Below are 17,469 nucleotides of genomic sequence, written 5' to 3' on the forward strand. Positions count from 1 at the left end.
GAAAGCAGCTCATTACCAGCACTGACAAAAGAAGCACAGAGTCACGCTAGGTAAGGTCCTTTACAGCATGTTTGTGTGTGCCGCCGGATTAGTGGCCAGGTTAGTGTTGTTTTAGCAGCTGTTATTTAGTTCCAAGGCTTGTTTACTAGCTAATACAAGCTGGCCACGAAGCGACAAGCTTTATTACAACTGGCCACGAAACAACAAGCTTTATTACAACTGGCCATGAAGCAACAAGCTTTATTACAACTGGCCATGAAGCAACAAGCTTTATTACAACTGGACACGAAACAACAAGCTTTATAACAACTGGCCATGAAGCAACAAGCTTTATTACAACTGGCCACAAAGCGACAAGCTTTATTACAACTGGCCACGAAGCGACAAGCTTTATTACAACTGGCCACGAAGCGACAAGATTTATAACAACTGGCCATGAAGCAACAAGCTTTCTTACAACTGGCCACGAAACAACAAGCTTTATAACAACTGGCCATGAAGCAACAAGCTTTATTACAACTGGCCACGAAGCGACAAGCTTTATTACAACTGGCCACAAAGCGACAAGCTTTATTACAACTGGCCACGAAGTGACAAGATTTATAACAACTGGCCATGAAGCAACAAGCTTTATTACAACTGGCCACAAAGCGACAAGCTTTATTACAACTGGCCACGAAGCGACAAGATTCATAACAACTGGCCATGAAGCAATAAGCTTTATTACAACTGGCCACGAAGCAACAAGCTTTATTACAACTGGCCACGAAACAACAAGCTTTATTACAACTGGCCACGAAGCGACAAGCTTTATTACAACTGGCCACGAAGCGACAAGCTTTATTACAACTGGCCACGAAGCCACAAGCTTTATTACAACGCGACAAGCTGTATTACAACTGGCCACAAAGTGACAAGTTTTATGACAACTGGCCACAAAACGACAAGCATTATTATAACTGGCCATGAAGCGACAAATGTTACAAACAGGTGCAATAGCACAGCTGAAGTGTGTTGATGGTCTAATGGCGACAGTGCTGACAAGCAGATGAACCAAAATATGCTTGCTGTAAACTCAGCAACACCAGCAGTTTCACTGATGGCTAGATAGTAGTGAATCTGGAGCATTGTTGGGGTAACTGTAATATGTATCGAGCAGCTGGCTCTCTCAGTTTGACGGCTAGCTTGGTCAAGTCCTGGTATGGCTGATGAAGGTAAAAACCCAAATCTCACTTAACCATACAACCACTAATTAAATCAATGACATAGAAAACTCTTTGAAGTGTTGTTGAATTTACCAAAGCAGTTTCATGTGACAATAGGTCTCTAAATGAAACTTAGAGCCCTCACCTCAGGTCTCTAAGTCGTATTAATAACCTCATTAACTGTGTCAACATCAGAGAATTATTCATGCTGCTTTCTAAACTAATTTAGCAATTAAACCATATATATAGTACCTACATAATTGTATTATATTTCTTGATCTACTTGCATCACAGGGTTGGTGAGGAATTAGGGTCAGGAGAGTTTGGAATAGTTGCTCGTGCTATGTGGAAGCCTACCTCACGCAAGAAAGTGGAAGTTGCTGTAAAAACTTTAAATGAAAATGTTAGTACTAAGGATAGGGTGAGATTCCTCCAGGAGGCTGCCATAATGTGCCAGTTTGATCATGAGAATGTGGTCAAGCTTCATGGTGTAGTGACAGATGAACCTGTCATGATTGTATTAGAATATGTATCCAGAGGAGACCTGAGAAATCTGTTAATACAGCTTCAACCTTCGTGAGTAAAAGCACATACTGTGTGTGACTAACTGCATGCGTGATTAAAACTAAACCATATTTGGTAGATTGAAATTTAAAGCACTCCAAAATTCAGCTAAAGCCATGTGCTACTTTCCTTTCCTTTATTGCCTTTTTCAAAGCTTGATTGTATAAATTTTAACTTTTCTGTTATGGCAATGTGGTGGCTTGGATAACTGCGGTTGGGTCTGGTGTGTGCAAAACTCTTAGTATAGGTATTGCACAGGGTGTGTTGTCTTCTCCAAGCCTTGTGAAATGTCTTCCACCATCGTCCCTCATTAACTGCTTACCCACCACTCCTATAAGAGTGTTTGTGGTATGGAAACCATGCTGACATCTGGCATTACTATATGTAATACAAGATAGGGGTTTTGTATACAGTGTGCTTTTAATAGTGACTGTATGGGCCTGCAAAAATAGGACATGTGCATGGACACATAAATTTGTGTATTTATTTAAACTTTCATGACTCGTAACATTTTATAGCATCATGCTATTACCATTTTCAACCCTTATTAAACCTTTAATTGGCTATATAATACAAGTTTCAGACTGTAAATATTCTCTTCCAGTATTAAGATATAACCTGTTGTATGGTGGGGTGTAGTTTGTACCCACATGCCCTATTTTCACTGGCCCGGTCACAAATGTATTTTTAATTTGAATGGTACAACAGCATCTTCTACAAAAAAAGTTGCAAGTGTAACTGTAAAATGTCATATTTGTCAGGTTTTTCTTTTAAACCACTCACAAAAAGAAAATGTTATCATGCATGTAGTGATGATTTGTGTATGCCTCTAGAATTGGAACCAGTGTTCATGCAAAGCTACCATTACTTCTGCTAAAGTTTTGTCAAGAGATTGCAGCAGGAATGGCTTACCTTAGTGGTAAACAGTTTGTTCACAGAGATTTGGCTACAAGGAATATTCTTGTTTCTGAATCTGTTACATGCAAGGTATGTAGTTATTGAACTAATGAATGGAAACTTTATTATTGTTTACTGTATTGTAAAAAGATTGCTGATTTTGGAATGTCGCGTGATCTACTTGATGAAAACTACTATGTCACATCAGGAGGGAAAATACCAGTAAAATGGACAGCTCCTGAGGTATTTGTTGGGTTTTTGTCGTAATGTTTCACACGTTTTTGTGACTCAGGCAATACACTTCAGAAAGTATTCATGTCAAAGTGATGTGTGGAGTTATGGTATTGTACTATATGAAATATGGAGTTTGGGACGTGAGCCATATGAGTGGTTGAATCTTATCGAAGTAAGCAGCAGACACAATGTACTCACATGTTTATAATACTATGAACCATTCAGTCAGTGGAGAAACTTGATACTGGATTCAGACTCCAGCCACCTCCTGGTTGTCCCAGAACTATATACCGAGTAATGATTAAGTGTTGGTACGTATGTGTGTACTCTATGTATGTTATTAAGGACAATCACAATACGTATGTCAAGACTTTACACTGATCAAAGGAGCCAACCAAACTACATCTGCAATGTAAGTTAATTGGCCACTTCCCCTGGCTACATCTGTGGCTAGCTATTTATGTTAAAATTTTGATTGTGGGAATCTATAATTATTATTGCTCGTGTGATTATTATGAACGACTTGGATTTTTGCCATAAAACCACTTAGACGGAAGTGTTGTTTCATCTTTGCTATCCTACAAGTTGGGAAACGTTAGGTTGAATTGAAAACTAGTGCTATATAGCTTATTCAGAATCGAAGTGTTTTGGTACATTTCTGAATACAGACTACACCCACATCACAGGTAACAATACAACAAAACATGCCCCTCAGGGCTTTATTAAACATTGTAATGATCCTTAACAGCTAACATGCCTAACCCATACTGCCAAACTGTTATGGTAATTATTAGAGAAATGAGGCTGGTTTTTGGGTGGGCAAGAAGATCAAATCTCTGCTATACAACACTACCATACTGTATGATGTATACAATAATACTTTCACAGCACAATATTAGAAGAAATGGCATAGATATAATTATATGTATTCACATAATCTATGGCATTTCTTCTAATATCGTGCTGTGAAACTGTTTTTACTGTGTTAGTGGGATGATCAAAATTATTGTTACTGAATGTACTTCAGGGACCCTGAACCATTATTAAGGCCACAATTTGGACAGATCACAAAACTACTGGCTGGTAATCATAGCTACTTGTTGGGCTGGTCTGATGAAGACAAGAAATATGGTGGTGAGGATGCTATGAAGTTAGGAAGTCGTTTGGAGTGTGCCAACAATCTTTATTATGACCTGCAGATGAAGTATAAAGGATTACAATAAGTGTTTGAGTCTTTATTGAATGGATTCTAGGCATTTTTGAACAAATATTTTTTTTGCAGATTATTTTAAAATGTTTTATTGGATTAACTCAAGTATTTGGATATTACTTTGCATTCACTTGTTAGTAGCTACACGCTCTACATACTGCAAAGCAGCACAAGGCCAGTGCATGTACAGTATAGCAATGTTATATTATAGGAGTGATAACAGGAGATGCAATGAGGTTCAGATCTATTTGCATACACATGTACACTTACACAGAGCACTACATATACAAAATATGTATAGCAAGTATGATGTATGTGGCTTAAGGGGTCTAACATGCTCTAACAGAATTTGAGCTATGTATTGTACTGGAAAATGGATAAACAATGCTTAATTTTATTAAACTTTTGAAGGGTAAATGCCTGTGCTATTCAATTCATTTATCAATTTACACATGCAACAACAATGCTAGATTGATTGGTGCAGCTAGCTTTCTAGCCTGATCTTTCCAAAATTTCCAGAAAAACAGTTCTATATTTGTGTAAAAAATTAAGCCCAAAGAATGAATGGATACTTATAAACAAGGTACACCGACAAATATAACCAAACTTTAAATTGTTCAATATATAAAACATGGTAGCTACAGTAGTATGGACAGAGTAGCTTTATGAGCATTTAACGTTTCATGATTGGATTATACTCCAGTATGCCATTTCAGCCCAACTTTGCATGCATCAATAGAGACCTTCATGCAGGTGACACCAGATCATATCCCACAAAGGCTGGAACTACAATCCAATGGGTTACTAGTCCTACTATCAGGAACTGCCTGGAGAGATTGTGGATAGTACACTTCCCAGATCTAGAGCTGCATCTCCAGACAAGTTGATATTACATTTCATCATGCAGTTCAACTTCTTATGTTACAATGGATTTGCAGCACTGCACTGTGAAAAAAGAGGAATATAAGATGGTATATCTAATGGCTTAAATTATACAAATCTCAGTATAGTCTTGCATTATACTAACTGTCTTATACTTTAGTATAAACCCCATCTTATATTATGGGAAACAGATTATATTAGTTTAATACACATTCTTTTGCTATGGCTTTGTTTATTTAACTAAATGTGATAACTGACATTTTAACTTCACCATCTCATTATTCATGGACTTTTGTTTATGCAGACAGCATGTGACTTAAGATTTTTTTTTTACTGTATCAAACAAGTCATGATTAGGCACCAGCCTATTATGCTGGCGTAATTTTGAGCATAATAGGTGCCTGAAAGCATCAAGCATAATGCTAGCATAATAGGCAGAATAATTGTCATACACTAAGCAATAATGCATGCCACAGAAAAACTGAGAACGGCTACTTACAATAATAGAACAGTCAATGTCACTGATATGGTAATAAGTAGTTATTTGACATGACTGTTATTATAGTTTACAATGTAGCTAAATTCTTAATGCACAACAAGCACTTTTACATTTAACCAGTTGTTGATAAGCCAAAGTTTATCATTATCCATTAGAAAGTAACAAAACATGGGAACTACGGCAAAAATTTTGAGCATTATCATGAGCATGATAGGCAAATTTTTTGAGCACTGCAGCATAGCATAATAGGCAAAATTAAAAGCACAATAGGCTGGTGCCTAGTCATGATGATTTTACAATAAGTACACAGTCTGTTATTAAATCAGTATAGCTAGCTTTGTTGTGATAGCTAATTTTACTGTACTTCTGTAAATATAAGCTGCGAGAAATTTTCACGAGTTAAATATTTTTCACCAGTGTCCTCAAGCGACGAAAGTTTTTTAACAATGAATTATGTAGCTTTATTAATTCGTTAAAATTATACTGTCCCAGGGGTAGATCTAGGGGGGGGGGGGGCTTTGGGGACTGAAGCCCCCCCTTCATATTTAGGCTTTACTTGATCAATACGCTGAGTATTACAGGGGTGGATCTAGGATTTATAAAAGGGAGGGGCTAACTCATGGTACTAATAATCTCTTGGGTATAGAGGTGTGCAAAGCATGCTGGAACTAGGGGGGTCTGGGGGGAATGCCCCCCAGGAAAATTTTGAAAAATAGATGCTAAAATACTGCAATTTGGAGACATTTCCACATAAAATTCATAATATTTTCTGCCTGTAGATATTTTATATACTGCCTTTAGATTATAGGTATGCATATATGGCTCTGATGTCTGAAGCATTTTGCTAATGGAAAAGTTTGGGTAGGTACAGACAACCAAGTACATGATGCACCCCTCTCACAATTGCACAACACTGAATAGGTGCATGTTAGAATAATAATGTTGAAAGTGGAAAATTTTGAAATTTGAATGATACAAGATTGAATCTGAGAGCATTTTCAATGGAAATTGTGAACCTGAATAAAGTATTGCCATACATATTAACTACACAAGTAGATGAATGAAGCCCTTTAAACAGACCAATTCACTTCATTGTATGCATAGGTGCAGGCAGATTTGAAAAACTTCCATAACAGAACCAGCTACATGTTTCCAGTGAATGTTCTATCAGAGTAGTTAGCTGACTGCTCTATTAGAGTATCTCGATCTTGTACACCTCCAATACTGATCCGGGTCCTTGTTGCATAAACTTTAGCATAAATCCACTGATAATACCTTGGAAAGATGTTTATAAGGCGTTTTTATGAGTATTTGTATTATTAGTGATCATGTAATTATGCTAAGACAAAATTTCATTATAATCCTCAGCATATTGCTCAAGTAAAGCCTAAATATGAAGGGAGGGGGGCTTCAGCCCCCAAAGCCCACCCCCCGGATCCGCCCCTGTATTATAATGAAATTGTTGTCTTAGCATAATCATATGATAGGGTTTCCAACTCAAAGTAGGAAGGTGCTTCCTTTTGTTGTTTCGGGTGATTTTCACACAGACTGACCTTTAAGATAAAGCAAACAAGTGCTAATTTATTATTAGATTGCCTGTAGCATTGAGCATCAGCATAATTTTAGCACATAAAAACATACAAAAAGTGGTCACATGACCAAAAATATCGTAATAGTTTAGTTGGGTAGCTTATTAGAAAATCACTGTATTTTAGGTTGACCGAAGTCACAATTAGTGTATTTTCTTGCCTTATAATGAAGACTTGGACGTCTTAGTGCTTTAGCACATCCTTTATAGCTGTAATGGGATTGTTGGCCATGTGACCACTTTTTAGATATTTACTGTTAAACTGCACTGATATTGAAAGTAATAGACAGTTTAATAATATATTAGCACTTGTTCATGTTTTGTCTTAAGGTCAGCCTGCATGAAAATCATCAGAAACAAGGCAAAAGGTTGAGATATCTTATTTTGCAGTGGAAATCCTATATGAAGGGATTTTTGGTCACGTGACCACTTTTTGGATATTTACATATGTTAACATTGTGCTGATAGCAACTGCTGCAAACTTCCCAATAACAAATTAGCACTTGTTTGCTTTATCTTAAAGGTAAATCTGTGTGAAAATCTCCAGAAACAACAAAATGAAGCACCTTCCTATTTTGACTGGAAACCCTACATATGATCACTAAAAATACAAATACTCATAAAACCACCTTATAAACATCTTTCCAAGATATTATCAGCGAATTTATGCTAAAGTTTGTGCTACAAGGACCCGGATCAGCATTGAGGGTGTACGAGATCGAGATACTCTAATAGAGCAGTCAGCTAACTACTCTAATAGAACATTCACTGGAAACATGTAGTTGATTCTGTTATGGAATTTTCCAAATCTGCCTGCACCTATACATACAATGAAGTGCATTGTTCTATTTAAACGGCTTCATTCATCTACTTGTGTAGTTAATACCCATCCAAAAACAGCTTATAGCCGTAAAAAAGTGCGCGTCCAAGTAAAGCAGAGTTAACTGCGACAAAAAGTAATGATATCATAATGCGGCCATGTACGAGGTGTGCAAGTTGTAAAATTCATATTAGCTAATCAGATAATACAATGTTATTGTTAAAGTGTTAATGAGAACTATGTGATGCTACTAGTTTATAAGTGTGTGAGCATCTTCATAAATGTCACACAAATTTAATTCTCAATAAAGCAATGTGTATAGATTCTCTGATAGCAATAAATAGTTTGAGTTTGGCCATCTTTCCTTTGTTCGCAGCATTGCCGTATACAGGAAAGGCGGCCTAACTCAAACTATTTATTGCTATCAGAGAATCTATACACACTGCTTTATTGAGAATTAAATTTGTGTGGCATTTATGAAGATGCTCACACACTTATAAACTAGCAGCAGCACATAGTTCTCATTAACACTTTAACAATAACATTGTATTATCTGATTAGCTAATATGAATTTTACAACTTGCACACCTCGTACATGGCCGCATTATGATATCATCACTTTTTGTCGCAGTTAACTCTGCTTTATTTGGACGCGCACTTTTTTACAGTTATAAGCTGTTTTTTGATGGGATTTCAATACTTTTTGTTAGAATAAGCAATGCACTGTTGATAACAGTAGGTGAGTTTCCATGGTTTTGACAGAAACCCCAGATTACAGTGACAGAATATTAAAATACAACTGTAATTTTAGTGGCCACATGGGGGGGTATTTTCCCCCTGCCCCAGCCCAAAAGGGGCCCCTTGTTTGCCCGTTTAAGGAAAGATCGATATACTCTAATAGAGCAGTCAGGATCTAGACCCTTCCTTGCCCCTGGGCCCCTCTTTTCCCTGGGCCCCCTAATTTCTCTGGGCGGCCCTGTTAGTGGCATGCAACTGCAGTCAACTAACACCCATTTTAACTAGTAAACCCTTAATAACACTTTGCCTTTCGTCTTGTACTGCATTAAAACGATCAAAATACTCTATTAGAGCAGTCACAAAATAGCTGTAACACTGCAATCAATATTTAGCATAGTTACAACTTCTGCTTAGCATTGGATTGTATAGTTTAAATTACTAGCTACTTACACGCTTTACAATATAAAAATATGGCACTTGTAGAAATGTGACTGTTCTATTAGAGTATCTCGATCTACTTCAAGCATTGACTAATTCAAGTGAAGAAGCTACGCACCTGCCAAGAGATCTTGCGAAATGAAATGAGAATAGTAAAGAAAAGGCAAGTATGTACAGAGACAATAGAGGGGCGCGTAATTATGTCCTGTTGTAAATAAACGCCTTTAAAATTTATATTACTACTAAATAAGCGCACCAGAATAGGCTTTATTTATTTATTATTAATTAGCAAAGCCCACCAGGGGTAACACGCTAATGTGCATTACAAATCACAAATTGTTTAGCTTATCTATAATGTTCTTAAAAGTGTCAAGGTTAATTGTGTTGATGTTGTCAATTTTCAAGTTATTCCAATCAATAATTGTTCTTGGCAGAAAAGAATACTTATATAAATCAATTCTGGATTGCAGCTGTGCAAATTTGAGGGGATTATTGGCACGAGTATATGATACAGGGGTTGGCTGGGGTAAACAATGGTTTGGTAGCACCAGTAAGTTTCTTACAATCTTGAATAATAATATAAGTCTAGCATTTCTTCTCCTACTTTTTAAACTTGGCCATTGAAGGTAATTAAGCATATCTGTAATACTGTGTTGTTGACTGGATCTGTGCCATGGTTTATTAAGAACAAATCTTGCAGCTCGGTGTTGGATCATTTCTAATTTGCTAACTGTTGTTTGGTGATAAGGATCCCAGATAGCTGAGCAGTATTCAATAGAAGGTAACAATAATTGTTTGTATAAGTGTTCTTTGATTTGTATTGGGGCATTATATAAATTCCTTTTCAGAAATCCAAGAAGACGGTTTGCCTTTCCACAAATATAGTTAACATGAGGTTCCCATGATAGTGTATGATGGAGGCGGATACCAAGATAGGTGTGCTCTGATACAATATTCAATGGAATATTAGACATTTTATATGTAAAAGTGCTTTTACTGTGGTGGGTTGTAAATTGTAAAATATTGCATTTGGGAATGTTAAATTCCATCAGCCAGTTGCTAGCCCATTGTGTTAAGGAATCTAAGTCATTTTGCAGTATTCTGTGATCGTTGGGCGTAGCTATAGTTTTAAAGAGTAGAATGTCGTCAGCAAATAATCTAATTTCACTCTTGATGTTTGTTACAATATCGTTAATGTAAATTAGGAACAACACAGGACCAAGTACGGAACCTTGTGGAACACCAGATGTAACTTGACATGTAGAAGATCTAGAGCCTTCTACTACAACCTGTTGGGTACGACCATGAAGGAAGGACTCTAGCCACTGTAAGACAGTTCCTCTTATACCATAGTAATTTAATTTGTAGAGAAGTCTAGAATGAGCTACTCGGTCGAACGCTTTAGAAAAGTCTAATATAGCAGCATCAACTTGCAGGTTCCTGTCAATATCTTTTGCAATGTCATTAACAGTTGAGTCTCACAGGAATGTTTTGATCTAAATCCAAACTGGTTGTCTGAAAGAATATTGTGGTCCTCCAAATGCTTCATAATTTGACTCACGATGATATGCTCCATTGTTTTACAAACTACTGAGGTGAGTGAGATAGGACGGTAGTTGCCTGGGTGAGCTTTGGAACCTTTTTTAAATATTGGGGTGACATAGGCATGCTTCCATTGTAATGGGACTTCACCAGATTCGGCTTGTGAGGCTGTTGTCTCCAAGGTTGTCTCATTACTTGTTTTTTCGTGTTGAAGGGATTAGTCACAATTGGTGAGTTTAATTATACATGTATTTGTGTTGTAAAACTTAATTGTAAAAATGCGATTAGCACATATCATGATAAACATGTATTTGTCACAGTAGAGTCTCTCACGATTATTAGACATTGGACCAGGGTAAAAAATTTACTGCTATATTTAGAGGTTGTAGCGTTTGTATATCTTTGTATCTTAATAAATAATCCTCCATGATCACTAATCACTAATAGTACAGTGAAAGCATAGATGAAAGCTGGTCATTATTCAGGCCGTAGGGACAAAAATTTTCTGACCTAGCTTTTTAAAGAGGTGGCTGCATTTTGCGCCTTAAAAAAGGTAAGAAGCATACTGTTCTAACTGGCTATAGAGATGGATTTAGTGTGTGACAACGTATGAGACAGTGAGTGTTGGCAGCAAGGGGGCAGCCAATCTGTTAGAGCACCAAAGGCACTACTTCAGACTTAGGCAGTTGGCTGTCAGCCCAAAGTGTAAAAAGTTTCACTATTGGTCCTTATAAGCTCCTGGTGAAGAAAGTGATGAAGTCATTATCCATAGGATATATTTTTCACATAACACAGCATTCCAGTGGTTTAGTAGTGACCACAACACTGCCTGAGTTAAACTGTGGTGAGATTTGAGACTACCGGAAGCCCTGGAATGCCTTCAACACATGAAATACCAAATATCTAATGCCTGGTTTCATCCACAGTGGACCTGTCTTGGTGGCCACTTGTACAGAAGGGAAACAGCTGCCACACAGTCTTTCGAGTGAGCAGCTAGTTTCCACACCCCTTAATTATCAATTTGTAAAATCTTGAGCAAAAATTGTGTGTACAAGCAAGTGCGATGTTGTGCATTGGCAGTGCCATGTATATGGTTGCTGCCTACTAGCAGTGACACATCACGAGTATTGAAGTCACAATGTGTTACTGTATCATCCATCTCTGAATGTGTCATTTTGTGTAGAGAGCAATCTTCCACATGTGACATGCAGGTTTCAGTGTATATTGTTAACCATTAATATTGTTCACCATTGTGAACTGTATGTACAGTGAAACTTCACTTAGCGGCTACCTCTTTAATAAGACCACCTCATTATATTGGCCACCTCTAGTAGATCCCAAATATAGCTAAGCAATACTTTATGACCTCATTAATAAGGCCACCTTGTTATTCAGGCCAAATTTTTGGTTCCACAGCTGGCCATATTAATGAAGTTTCATTGTACTTATGTGAATTTTTATTTTTCGTAACTTTTCTTCAGGTTTACTGATGGGCACTATGAAGCATTGTTGACTGGTCCGTACATAATGTGGTGACTTGAAATGCTAAAACAGTACGTAGTATGTCTTGTATGTACATGTAATGTGTTGTAATGTGTCCACACATCCACACATCTTAGAAATAAATATAAATGTATTCTCTATACTCAGTTCCATTGTGCCACTGGGTCATAAGTGGGTTGAGTATGGATCATCCAGGACATTTGGGTCACATTTTGTCCTGGCCAAGTGGATCTCATCCACTGACAGAATATATAGATCAGATCATGTGTATAAATTACGGTGGAACTTGTTTATTGCCACCTTCACTCAATAAGCAGGTAACAGTGTATAAATTCTCAATTGGAATTGGCTTTTCAAGAGAGGTTGTCTTTCTATACTGGTGGCCATTAAGACAGGTTGTACTGATAGAGTGTACATACTAGAGATGCAACAATATCCTCCACTTAGTGTCGTTTGATAGTGATGCAATGGAGACTATGTATAGTGCATTTAAATACTATGCTATTATATTGCAACTCTAGCACGTATTTATAATAGGAATGTTTGTTAACCGTTTAGACATACTGGAGCCACACCCACTCATCTGGATTCTACAAATGGAGTCATACCAACTTGTCATCATACTTACGTGTTACTCCCATTGTGCTTGGATTGGATGAATATACATGCCGTCATGTGAGACTTGCTACCATGGCGGGCCACTGGAAAACATTTCATAGCTGTTATATTACAGTCATTATTGTACAATTCTTACATTATTGTTGTGAAAAGTGTTTGGCATTCATGTGTCCTCTGTATGTTGTAATTACATGTATAATTTTTGTGTGGGGGGTGCTATAAAATGCAATAATGCATGGTGACAATTGGCTAGCTACATGTGCTAATTACTCGAAGCTTGTGTCAAAATCTGGTAACCGCAGTTGTATTGTGTCATTCTTTCAGCGGCGCCCTTAGAGGACAAATTACGTCACGGTGGGGGTGACTAAATTTGTTAAAAACGAACGATGGTATGCAGCACCATAGATTATATCTGTGGAGCACACTTCTTTGTGGCTTTATGCACTGATTAACTACATAGAGCGCCAGTTCATCAATACCCAGTGACCGCAGTTGTGCTCTGCGTCATTCTTTAAATTCCGAGTAAAATTCTTAGAGAGAGCAAATTATGTGGGGGCGACTAAATTCAAATTTCAAACTAGCCATTCTCGAAAACATATGTTTCAATCTAAACGAAACTTTTAGAACAGTTTAAAGACACATTGCCCTACATTAGTGCTGAGCGATAGTAAAAAAATTTACTATCACGATAGTTACTCATTAAATATCGCGATAGTGAATACTATCCCGATAGTTTATGAAACACTTTGCTCTTAACAAAGTCTCAGTTGTATAGCTATGATTTGCAGTCATATAGAAAGTTATTTTGCATGCACAGGACATTTGTTAATTAACTGTGTGGGCGGCCAATGAATATGGACTTTTGGTAAAGCTTTTACAGGCCACTCCTTTGTAAGAAAACTGGTAATACGTTGATACAATTTTAATGCAGATCTGAGCTTATCATAACTATCACGATAGTGATATCCCTACTATCGCGATAACGATAGTGATTTACTATCGCGATATATCGCACTATCGATACTATTGCTCAGCCCTACCCTACATGCCAAGCGAGTATTGCGGAAAACAACAATCTGGGTTTTGTATTTGGCCTCTAGGTCGACTGAGGACGACTGAAACTTCGTTTGGTGCTGAAATTACGACTGTAGGATAATCATGTATGGTGAAATCGATGATATGAATCTTGAGGCGATTGAGTGAATACTGAAGCGATAGCAGGGCAATCAACGTTTGGAATGCACAAAGGAACGCAAAGGCATACACCTGCGGTTGCGTCTAACCGCATGCGATAAAAAAAAAAAAATGGAACTTCCCTTTTGATGTCGGCAATCTCGATCACGAAACAATCGGCATGGATTTGCTTCACTGCTTGTGTGGTAGTTACTAGTGAGACGATGAGTTCAACTCTAGAGTTTCAGAGGGATAGCGTAAGTGGCGGGTGAGTTACAGGACGGCCGAATTTGACAACATTCGTTCCTGTAAAATCCTCACGTAGTGGTCGCGTCATTTATTGTCTGTGGCGTGCGTTTCTGCTTTACTGGCTGCGCGACTCACTACCATGAGTCTTGATGTATGGCAATACTTAATTCAGGTACGCAATTTCCATTGAAAATGCTTTCAGATTCAATCTTGCATTGTTCAAATTTCAAAATTTTCTGCTTTCAACATTATTATAATTCTAACATGCACCTATTCAGTGTTATGAAATTGTGAGAGGGGTGCATCATGTACTTGGTTGTCTGTACCTACCCAAACTTTTCCATTAGCAGAGAGACATACCTATAATCTAAAGGTCATACATACTTTGGCGTATTATGGGGGTAACTTGCCTTTGTTAATAAAGGGAAGATTTTACGTGGATGTTTTCTTTGTTTATAAAAGGAAGATTTTACGCCAATGTCTCCTTTGTGTACTTAATGGAAAGATTTTACGCAGAGTAAGTGACGTAAAACCCAATGCATGCAATTGTATAGTATGTGCTTTCTAAAGGGAAATTTTACGCAAACTGTCATTTAACATAATAGACACTTGTGGTAACCATGGCAACAATATGAAATGGATCCTGATGTATCAATGGTAACAACAGACCATGATATTGCAGTATCCATGGCAACGCTACAAAACATGCCTTCAAAGTTACAAACTTAATTACAACAGATGGTGGTATTGTGGTGTCTATTGAAACACTATAAAAAACACTCCTTCAGACTTACAATTGTATGATTATTTATAGTCTATCATGTACATCTTCAATGACAAACTTCTTAAGAAGCTTCTGTGCTAATATAGCAATGTGGGTTTACAAAAGGTATAGCATAATATAAATAATATAGTAAAATCATGGGGAGTAAGTAGTGTACTTGTTACCCACCCTTGAGGAAAAAGGATACACATACTTCTAAGCTGCATGTGTGAAGAGAAGGTTGGTCAAAAGTGTGGCATTTCTCTGTGAGTGAAAATCTCCTAATTAATAATTTAAATAAGCCAATTTGTAGTTTTCCTCTTGAAATTTGAAGAATGAGAAGAGGTTGTCAACTTGTCTAAAGTAACTAGCCCCACTACAGATTACTCACAGTCTACCTCCAAGCATATGCTAGACTGCAGTAGCACTGGCAGGTGCTGCATAGAAGAGAGTATATACAAAGAATGAAATAAATTTCTAGCAAGGATTCCAGCTGTGGAAGTATGGTATAACTCTTTGATGTACAGTACTTACTATACCTGCACCTTTGGTTATAAATATATTAATTTTGGGGTAGAAAATTTTCATAGTGTTATATACTCATTGTTCATATCAAGACTCTAATTATTTCAAGGATTTTTGTGCAGTTTACGATTGTGAATATACCCAATCCTATCCCTACCTATGACATAATATTACAAGGAGAACATGGGAAAATAGATGGTTTTGAGTTCCGTCTGCATTAAAATCGAGATACTGTAATAGTCTAAGAGTAGTCACCACTTTAAGAGTAGTATAATTATAAAACACTATACTCGATCATTCATCTACAAAGAATATCTGACTAGGATCTAGATCATAGTAGATTTGGGAGAATCGGTATTTTGGTTGTTTAAACTGAAAAGCAGAAGCACCTGTACACCTCGCACCAGCAGTGCCTATTGCTTGTACTTTACACCTTATAGCTACTACTAATTCTGTTATCTAGCTCAGTACTGTACATATGTATATGACTTTTCAATAAAACAGCTTTAAGTTGAAGTGCCATCACTCAAAAACTTATTTCTTCAAAATTTCCTTTGGAGAGATAATTCCAGACCCCACTAGAAATCTTATGCTTTGCATTTGCAGCGTGAATCACATGCATTGTGTGGTTACTTCTACCAGTGTGCTCTTTCTTTTGCAAAAATTCCAGATTCACCCCTACTGCCATCATATTACTAGTGTGGATTAGCCCTCCATATGTATATTATGTAAATTAACTATACTACTATTGTATATATTATTAATTGGTGGAAAGCACAATAAAAACGTGGATTGCTGTAATCCCATGGTCTTTAGTCATACAGCTATGAAATGGGCTGTAGTACCATGCACAGGGGCTAAAAAAAGGGGCTAGTTGTGGACAAAAAGCTAGTTGTAAATGGCTTTTGGCTAGTTGTAAATGGTGATTTGGCTAGTTGTAAAGTCAAACTACTTTATTCTTTTCTGAAGTCTGACTGCACCACAGAAGATCAAAAGTTACATAGATGTGCTGTGCATGTTTACAGGGATTTGACTAAAAGTACCTCAAGATTCACTCTTGAGATTGCCATTTTCATAAAATTTCCACTTGTGGTCCACTAAAATTGCATCTTATAGTTATGGTCATTTTACAGTCCACTATTGATATAAAACAATATTTTGATCTAAAGAATTGGTTTGTACGTCACTGTAAGTTTGTTTGCTATTTCCTAGTTCCAGGTCTCAGTCGCTTATCTCAAATTGCTTACAGATTCAATCTTTCCACAATAATTATGTTTAAATATGCTCCCACACTCCCCTAAAATTCCTTCAATTATTCCCTTCACTGAGATTTTGCTACACAACAATTATGACAATATAGAACACAAACTACAAGATATTTAGTTCAAACACAAAGAAAAGTTTGTTTTATCATATGTACTACTCTACCCCCCCCCCTCGGTCTCAGGTTTAGGCTAGTTGTAAATAATAGTTTTTTTAGCCACTGACTATGCATGAGATCCAATATGGAATGATCATTTTAGTATCATGATTCATATATAACTAAGAATCATATGTAAGTTTTGAAATTGAAAGAGCATGCAATTATAACTGGACTAGATCATACCAAAGGGTTGCAGAGAAGGTAAATCATTCTCTGAAGGGTAACAAAAAGAAAGCTACAGTTGAAATGTTTGCAAAATTGCCAAATTATGTAGCAAAAGAAAAGAAAGACATCCTAGACTCTTTATGCCCTTCAAGTTACTGCGACTTTTTGCTTCTATTCAGGACTTGGCAGAATTAACAGACAAACAGAATAAGTAATCGACATCTAAATGGTACGTAATGCCAAACTTGGTCCAGGGCAAAAATCGGTCTGGCCAGACCAGTTTTGGTCAAAAATCGGTCCAGCTGGACCAGTTTTGGTCAAAATCGGTCCAGCTGGACCAGTTATAGTCAAAACTGGTCCAGCCGGACCATTCTTGGCATCCAAAACTGGTCTGGCCCAACAAAAATCAGCCCGGGGGTTGCCAAACCAGTTT

At 37.2% G+C, this 17,469-nt stretch overlaps 1 protein-coding gene across 3 annotated transcripts in view; it reads left to right on the plus strand.

Moving 5' to 3' along the window:
• LOC136257623 (uncharacterized) overlaps positions 1 to 4,210 on the plus strand; it is a 148,400-nt gene extending 144,190 nt beyond the window's left edge. For all 3 annotated transcript variants that reach the window (XM_066050872.1, XM_066050873.1, XM_066050874.1), the window contains 6 exons: positions 1,500 to 1,781; positions 2,603 to 2,756; positions 2,817 to 2,909; positions 2,959 to 3,072; positions 3,126 to 3,211; positions 3,928 to 4,210. In XM_066050872.1, the coding sequence (XP_065906944.1) occupies positions 1,500 to 1,781; positions 2,603 to 2,756; positions 2,817 to 2,909; positions 2,959 to 3,072; positions 3,126 to 3,211; positions 3,928 to 4,123 (925 nt within the window). In that variant the 3' untranslated portion in view covers positions 4,124 to 4,210. The remainder of the gene's footprint in view (positions 1 to 1,499; positions 1,782 to 2,602; positions 2,757 to 2,816; positions 2,910 to 2,958; positions 3,073 to 3,125; positions 3,212 to 3,927) is intronic.
• Positions 4,211 to 17,469: the final 13,259 nt, after the last annotated feature.

Source organism: Dysidea avara, chromosome 6, assembly GCF_963678975.1.
Source record: "Dysidea avara chromosome 6, odDysAvar1.4, whole genome shotgun sequence".
In the NCBI taxonomy this organism is placed as follows: Eukaryota; Metazoa; Porifera; class Demospongiae; order Dictyoceratida; family Dysideidae; genus Dysidea; species Dysidea avara.